At 43.7% G+C, this 8,666-nt stretch overlaps 2 protein-coding genes and 1 pseudogene across 2 annotated transcripts; 1 reads left to right on the forward strand and 2 right to left on the reverse strand.

The window, feature by feature from the left end:
- Positions 1–2,377, reverse strand: LOC141837333 (uncharacterized; annotated as a pseudogene).
- A 159-nt stretch (positions 2,378–2,536) lies between these two features.
- On the forward strand, positions 2,537–4,325 carry LOC141838543 (uncharacterized protein At1g65710-like). The gene is given in 3 exon segments (XM_074726049.1): positions 2,537–2,596; positions 2,599–3,429; positions 3,513–4,325. Coding segments are annotated over 3 exon segments (1,704 nt in total).
- A 197-nt stretch (positions 4,326–4,522) lies between these two features.
- On the reverse strand, positions 4,523–7,451 carry LOC141838547 (alpha-galactosidase-like). The gene is made up of 15 exons (XM_074726052.1): positions 7,303–7,451; positions 7,143–7,201; positions 6,831–6,887; positions 6,698–6,732; positions 6,337–6,440; positions 6,139–6,214; positions 6,003–6,061; positions 5,817–5,882; positions 5,648–5,731; positions 5,499–5,563; positions 5,340–5,422; positions 5,139–5,229; positions 5,032–5,081; positions 4,797–4,937; positions 4,523–4,717 (listed from the first exon to the last, which is right to left on the reverse strand). Exons 1-15 carry the CDS (start codon positions 7,449–7,451, stop codon positions 4,631–4,633), a joined length of 1,206 nt encoding a protein of 401 aa, XP_074582153.1. The 3' UTR covers positions 4,523–4,630.
- Between the last annotated feature and the right edge of the window lie 1,215 nt (positions 7,452–8,666).

Consider the following 8,666-nt stretch of genomic DNA (forward strand, 5'->3'; position numbering starts at 1 on the left):
CTATCTCTCCGGTGCAAGAATGCCGTTGACGATGGAGACGGAGACAAGCACCCCCACGGCCTCAGCTCCAGCGACCGCGCCGGCCTGTAGAAGATCCCCGGCGAGGCCGAGGCTCGCCGATGCCACGATCCCCTCCTCCGCAGCCTGGATCTCCTTCTCCGCCGCTACAATGCCCTTCTGCACGGCCTTCTCCCCTTCCTGCACGATTTCCTCCGCCTCCTCCTCGATTTTCTTTATCCTCTTCCAGATCCCGAAGAGCGGGATGTCCTCTGACCTGGCCGGGGAAGGGAGAGCGGCAGAGGAGAGGGCGAGGAGGAGGAGACCTGCCTTCTGCTTCCGAGGGCTTGCCGGGGCGACGGAGGTGGAGGCGAGGTGGGGCCGGCGCAGTAGCAGATGGAGGCGCGACGGACGGCGGAGCAACCGCTGGGAGGGAGGGGAAAGAGAAAAAATAGAGGAAATAGAATGGACAGATAAAATACTAACTCTGTAATCCTAACTCTTTCTAAAAAAAGTTGATAAGTCTCCGTCAGTCCATAGGACTCAATCCCTAAGAGTGATCGATTCGATATTTTGATCTTATAAAAATTTTCTATCGACTATTAGGATAAATCGAGAAGCGCATATGATGACATCCAACGATCCTTTAATTATGTTCCTCATTTAAAAGAAATCCTAACTCCTTCCTGTTGCTACAAATAATGGACAGATAGAGTAATAAACATTTCTTTTGTGAAAATTATAGAGTAACGTAGAAAAGCATCTTAAGAAAAATAATATTAAAAATTTGAATGGAAATAAAAAAAATAGGTGAAAGAGAAGGATTTCATTGTGAATCTTAAGTTGGAAGTTTCAAGGGTTTATAATATATATAAGTCTTAAGTATATATATATTCTCTCTCATGCACGATCTTATAGGGGTATAATTAAATTTAACATTCAAATTGTATTAACCAAAATGACTCATATATGAACATGATATGCATACATCAAATGTCAAATCAATCAGAGTAAAATTTATCTAACATAATTAATTAATGTTTAAATATCTATACTCCGTTTGATGCAATTTTATCCATGATAGTGCTCAATTGGTTATAAACGTGTTTGATGGTGATCGTGACATGTTAGAGGAGACGAATCTGTTTTAAGGAAATAACATAAAACATAAATTTCAACATCTCTTTTTAGCCCACACGGTTTCGCTCGGACGTTTGGATCTAGCGATATCTTATTCAGACTCAAATAATCTAATAACTTGATCTAATTAGTTCAGTGTAACAGTTTAAGATTATCAATTTAAATGATCTTGACAAATAAATTTAATTTTAAATTTTTGTATATTTTAAATATTCTGACATATATCTCCACGAGCGTGGAATATGCCAACAAAAAATATTTCTAAGTCTTAATTATTTATATTTTTTTGCTAAATATCCAAATAAATAACGATGAAATACCATACATGAAGTCTAGGAGTATAAAAATAGAAATGAGCTGTCAATTCAATGAGTCGATATGAAAAATATTGAATTAGAGTTGAGATTTTTGAATTTGGATTGGGTTCGGATTGGATTCATGTGAACTCGGATTGACCTAGAATATATGATTTAAGAATTTTTGAGATTAAATTAAATTTTATTTTAAAAATTAAGATGTTTTATATAAAATAAAAAATTAATATAATAATGATAAAATATTAAAATAAAAATAAAAAATTATTAAAAATAGTAAAAAAAACTTTTTTAATTAGGTCAGTTGATTTGTTTGAATTCAGATTTAAAATTTTAAATTAGATTCGAATTAAGATTTTTTTATAATATTCTTATGTCAATTTGATCATATCTGAATTCATTCTATCCATCCGAATTAACGCGAGCATGATAGATTCTGAAAGACCAACAGAAAAAAAAAAATATTTCCCCGGTGCCAATTTTATTTTATTATTCAAAAAATATTATTATTATTATTTTTATGATTCAGTCAATGTGAAGCAAACTGTAAATCATCAATTCTGCAATTTGCTGAGCTCTTAACAGGTGTCGTGAAGAAAAGGTCTCGTACATAAATTCTATAATAAGTGCTCTATTTATTTAGTTCTCCATTAGTTTGCATGTACGATTTTAGTTTAAATGTCTTTATTTATTTCAACTATACATATCATCATTTACTTCAATTAAAAAAAAACTCTTTTAGTTTTTGTCTTAAAAAATTATAACAAACTGTTTGATATCCCATCAGAATACTTTACTGGGGCCCATCTAGAAACGAGACAAACTGCCCGGTTGCAGGTCATATGGCCGTTGCAATTCAAACTTGCTTCAAAAAATAGTAACCTTTTCTCTAACGGTAACTTCAACCACCGACTCTTCATCTCCATCCCGCCCACTGCGACAAATTTAAAAACTATCTATTTTGTATTCCCCAATAAATTCTTCTCCTTCTCTTCTTCTTCTTCTTCCTCTCCACTGTTTCAAATCACTGGCCAGCCGCGGCAGATCTCTCCCTTTCTTCTCTCTACATTGCACATTGCGACCTAATGGGACTCTGTTTCAGCAAGAAGAGGAAGGAGGAGAAAGAGAAGGACGAAGCAGAAGGCGAGAGAAAGCAGAGATGCCGCCTCAGAAGGCGGTGGAAGCCGCCACGGAGGAGCATCAGGTGTTTGTGAACAGCAAGTGTTTAGTCGCTCTTGAAGACGAGGGGAAGAAGAGAGGAGTAAAGCCCGTGAAGGATGAAGCCGAAGAAATCGAGGTTGAGGTTGAGGGAGGGGTTCCGGTGTCCGTGGTAGAGGAAATCAAGCCTTCTGCCTTGGTACGGACCTCGAGCTGCACCAACGAGGAGGTAGACGCCATCCTGATCCAGTGCGGCCGCCTGAGCCGCAGCTCCTCCGGGAACGCCTCTAACGAGGGAGGACTCGGGCATCATCGGAAGCACTCGGGGTCCAAGCGCAGCTATGACTTTGACAACGAGAGGAAGGGGGACGAGGAGGACGGCGAGGAGAAGGCGGCTTCGAGGCCCTCCCCACGCCGGCGAGCGCCTAGCCGGGAGCGGTCCGGGAGCAGGGAGCGGAGCGGCGGCGGAGGGCGTAGGGTGAGCCGGTCTCCGGGGAGGCGCTCGGAAGCTCTGTCGGGAGCGAATAGTTGCGACAAGTCCAAGCAGCCGACCAAGATGGTCGCCGTTCCGGCAAGGGAGAAGGGTAGGGGAGCCTCACCTTGCTCCTCCCACAAGAGAGGCGGCACCTCGCCTCGGTCGAGGTCTCCGGCGAGTGCTTCCTGGATGCTGTCTAATGAGAACGCCGCTAGTAATCAGGTGCAGTGTCTCAGCCGGAGCTCGTCGAGGAAGACAGAGAGATCGCCTTTCTGGCGGAATCCGATGGCAGAGATCGATGAAAATTCACTCAAAACAGGCCAAAACCTGAGCATCGACCACAAGGTGAGAAAAAAAAATTCAACAACATTTGCTTCATCTTTCGGTAGGGTCTCGGTAAATCGCAATCTTGCCTTGATTCCCTGCAGAAATCCAGTGAAAGAAGTGCTCAAATAACCAAATCCTTGCAAAGAACTGAAGCAACTCAAGAAATACAAAGCAACAATATGGAATCTGAACTAGCGGAAAAGACATCGTCTAAGGTTACAGCTGCGTCAACAAACCTCGAGGTGGAAAACCACCACCGGAAGACGATTTCAGCGACCAGGTCTTCCCGGAGGACACCTTCCAGAGACCTCGACCAAATACCGAGTCGCAATTCCTACTCTTCTTCGCTTCCGGAGGGCATCCACAACGCGGCTTTCTCCCTCCCAGCATGCTTGTCCAAAGCCTGTTCCATCCTCGAAGCCGTGGCCGATCTAAACTCCACAGGAGGCCAGTCCACCAACGCCGGCAACATGTTCGACGAATGGGGTGAGAGAAGAGGATCATTCGTGGAGACTGAGATAGTCGTGAAGGATGATCTCATGGAGCCGAGCATTCACAGGTACGTCACCGTGAGGCAATCCAGGGCTGAGTTGGAGCCCCAAGAATCTGCGGGCAGCAACAGCTTCGTCGGCCACCCCTGGGCCGCGGCTCCCTCCGGGTGGGAGACGGATTCGGTGGACTCCGCACGTAGATGGAGGTCAAACGACGATGAGGAGGTGGAGCAAGAAGCCAAAATGTCCTCGTTGAGCCAGCAACAACATCATTCAGGGATTCAGGGACGACGACCGAGGGCAACTATCAACGGCAGCGGCAACAGCCATCCTCCACCGGAATTAAGCGAGAACAAGAGCGGTGGCAAGGCTACCCAGACCAGTGGACTCTCGGCTACCGCTGCTCCTACTGCAACTATGTGACCTTAGCATGCTAGAACTTGTTCTTTCCTGCTGTTGAAGTGCAGTTGTAGTGCAGGTAAAGGTCCTCATTGTGATGTTACAAGGTTAAATTAAAAAGTTCATCTTTTGAACTATTTAAAAAACGTCTTATATTAAAAAAAATTTAAAAGGATGCTCAATTTCAATCAAAACAATTTAGGTTAAAATTACTTTTTATTAGTTTGAGAGTTTTCACTATTTTTCAGTCTCATAAATGACTTATTCTGTATGACAACAATGGCTGCCTTTTGCTTCTTATCTAAACTAGAAGAGCAGAGCAGGACGTTCTACTGCGGTGTGAGAACAAACATCTTGCAGGCATGAGAATCCACAGTGGCATTGAGCTGCCCTTGAGCTACTCCAATATCACAATGCTACAAACATATCAAGTAAGAACTGAGAATGTTGTGGCTTTTTGATGGAAAGAAGAAAGATCTAGTGAGTGAGACTTACTGCCCAAAGATCGCGGACATTCGTTCGAATCGAACTCGAAAGTCCTAAATTAGACCAATTTGCTGTCATCATTGCTTGTGAATCTCCTCGGTTCCACAGGACCACAGCCACTCTCCCACCGCTCAGGGGACCTGCCCAAACCTTCAGGCAGAGACAGTTAAATTAGTTACTTGATCCTCCTCACTACTTAGCTTTCATTTATAACCTTGAAACAGTTGAGAAAGGAGTTCTAGACCTGTAAACTATCATTAGAAGTCACCTTCCTCCCTTGAACTCCAAGTGAATCTGTTGAGAGAATCAACTTGTGATCCTAAAAAGTTGAACAATGAATCATGATCTTACCTTGATTAACAGCTATGACTTCCGAGTTGCTCAATATCTCAAGTGTATCTTCAGTTATTGATCTCACATCGCATCCGATCAACAAAGGAGCCTAAAAGGCAGCAATTTAAGAAGCACTCACTCGAGATAACTGAATTCCGATGGAACTATAAGCTCATCTATCTATCTATCATTGTGTTATTTTTACTGGAATAGGAATACCTTCATCAGGGCCCATATACTAAAATGGGATACATACTCTTCCCTTGTCATTCCCCCATTCCCTACTTCAAGCATGTCAGGATCTGCATGATAACTTGTAGTGAACAACTAAACAAGAAATTAGCAAGTAGATTTAGCTGTGCCAATCTAATGGAGTACCATTCCAGCCATCAGGCCCTGCAAAAGATGCCCATTTGTCGTTCTGATCGGCAATCGATGTCATGCTATTACGATATGAAACATCAGCTACTGTGTGATATTGGAGAAGTGCAATCAACTCACTCATTTGGGTAGCTAGGAACTACAACCTGTCCCAACTATCAAAGATATCTCCTGTTGTCCTCCAACTGTGGCCTATGCTGCCAGCCCATGTTGCTGGGTCCTCGACACCCCTGTGAATATAGTTTTACCCAAGAAACACAATTCTTACTCATGAATGCATGTGTTTAAGAAAACTGAGCGGTTTGGCAGATTTACCATTCACACAGAGAGAAGACAATGCTCCTTCCACTGTTCAAAAGAGCAGCTCCCATTTTTGGATACCTTTGAGGCCATGACAGCAAATCAGATGTTGTTCACAAGCTAAATTGATGGAAGTCTCTTAAATTGCCAAGGAAACCAAATTCATTTTGTGACATTTAGCACGAGTTCATAAAGCTCTACCTTTCTTTTGGACTGGTACCAGGATTGTTACAGTTGTCATACTTCAAGTAATCAATGCCCTGAGATTGTAAACCATGATAAATATTAGCAAAAGGTAAGAAAATATTGGTGAACATTCTAAGAACAATGGCATTACCCAAGAGGCAAAGGTCTTTGCATCTTGTTCCTCGAAGCCAAGAGAACCAGGCATTGTGTTGCTGCATGTTTTTGACCTGAAATTTACTATCAGCTGTCAGATATGATCTCATGATCTCAGAAAGTTAACAAAAGTGAGGAGATCATAATCCGTATGAATGACTTAGCATAGCAAGACCGGACATATGAGAAATTATACCCTGCATCACTGTAGATTCCAAACTTCAGCCCTTTCCCATGCACGTAATCTGAAAGAGACTTCATGCCAGAGGGAAAAGTCGACTTCCTTGCAACTAAATTTCCCTGTTAAATTCAAAATGAATTAAGTTCATAATGTTAGTTGGATCAACACCAGCTATCAGACTATCTTTTCTCCAATATGATGCATGAGGTAGTTGATGAAACTGCAAGAAATTTATCAGAACAAGCCAGAAATAGCTGAGCCATGCAAATCACAAGGTTTGTTAATTCTTTAGTAAGTCAAAACATGGGAGAGTACACAAATTTATCTACCTATTACTTTTTCATTTTTGTCAACAATTAATAGTCTTAGTTCTTACCTGAGAGTCTCTGTTGTACTCTCCCCAGCAATCATCTGAAAGAGGAATTTGTTAACTAAATATTTATACAATAAAACCATAATAAAAACGAAATCTATACATATGTAAAAGGTTTTAAGCGAAAGGAAGGCACCTATATTAACATACTGATAACCCAACTTGGCAAGGCCTGAATGCTCCAAGGCATCAGCTGCATACAAAATTCCAACAAAAGATGCATGTCATACTTTGTCAAAATCTCACCTATAGTATTGTGTAATATTCTTCATCTAGACTCGATGCGAGTCAGTAATTAATATATATTAAACGTATTATTTAGGATCTGGTAGGCAGTCACAGACAAGAAAAAATGAGCTGAATTTTTGACTCAGGAAAAAAAAAAGTTGATGGCTTTTGTCCATATCATTCACGGGCAGCACTGATTAAGAGATCGAGAAATCGATACCAGTTTCTCTGATGACCTCCTCAGTGATGTTGCAGTGGAAATGGTTCCAACTGTTCCACCTGATTCATTGCAATCGAAAGAATCGATTGCATGCATGCATCAGCTGAGAAATTAACTGAAAAATGATTCATCCTCATCCGATCATGAAAATGAATTATACCCCATTGGAGGAGTTTTGGCGAGGCCATTGCCCAACACACTGCGCCTGGTCGCCGCCGCCCTTGAAGCTAAACAGCTGCCTGCCGCCACCGCCGCCGCCGTCATGATAATAAGCGAGGAGCGGAAGAAGAAACGTTGGAGAGACGCCATGAGGAAGGCCCCTGCTTGATGAGCTAGCCACCAACCTCATCACCCTCCTAAAACTCATGTATATTTATAGTGTTGATCCAAAGTGAAACCCAAATAAATTATATATATATATATATATATATATATAGGAAATTGATCAGCCGCGCACCTTCCTACGCGATCCCGTCCGCACCTTCTCCTACCCACGCCCACTGCCGCCGCGATTTCATCGCCGTCCGGGCCGTCTCCGGCCGCCGGACCGGACCCAATCGACGCGCCACTGGCCGGCGCGTCGACCGGCGTCGGTCCGGCGGCCGGAGATGGCCGGGGCGGCGAATTTGGCCGGAAACCGAAGACCGCGTGATTCACGCTCCGGCCAATCGCGGCCGAATCCGGCGCGAATTCCGGCCGAGACCGGCCGGGGAAGGACCGCCCGCGCCGGCGGTCCTTCCCCGGCCGGTCTCCGGCCGGAATTTGGCCGGATTCCGGCCGCGATTTGGCCGGAAACGGCGCCAGTGACTGTGGTCTCGGTTTCCGGCCAAATTCGCCGCCGTCCGGCCATCTCCGGCGCCGGCGCGCCGGTCGACGCGCCGACGAGTGGCGCGTCGATCGGGCCTGGTCCGGCGACCGGAGATGGCCGGACGACGATGAATCAACGGCAGTGGCTGTGGGTGGCAGAGCTGCGGATTCCGGCCGAATTCGCGGCCGTCCGGTCACCGGAGGCCGCCGGACCGACGCCGGTCGATGCGCCGGCGAGTGGTGCGTCGATCGGGCCCGGTCCGGTCGCCGGAGGTGGCCGGACGGCGGAACGGCAGCGGCGGCAGTGGACGTGGGTCGGGTGTCGCGCACGGTTCGCGGACGGGGATTCGCGCAGTAGATCACTTCTCTATATATATATATATATATTTGTGTATAAAACTTTAAATAGATTAAAAAAAATACTATATCAAAATTTATGGAAAACTTCAATGAACTCTCATCTAATTCACATCTGCTTCTAATTGTAGTGGTTGGATAAAGTGATTTTGAATTCCAATTCAGTGGATACATATTAATAAAATGATTCCGTTAATTCTAATGTTGATGTAAAGTGATTTTGAATGCCAAAAGAATATATTAACAACCTTTTGAAATTTGAGGTTAAAGTGTTCCAATTCGATGTTGATTAATGCAAGAGACTAAGTTTTGAAAAAGAAAATAGTTTATAAACTTTTTAAAATTAATAGGTCTATCAAA

The sequence above is a fragment of the Curcuma longa genome, chromosome 11 (assembly GCF_044706935.1).
Source record: "Curcuma longa cultivar G26 ecotype Majalengka, Jawa Barat chromosome 11, ITB_CL_G26_1.1, whole genome shotgun sequence".
Classification (NCBI taxonomy): Eukaryota; Viridiplantae; Streptophyta; class Magnoliopsida; order Zingiberales; family Zingiberaceae; genus Curcuma; species Curcuma longa.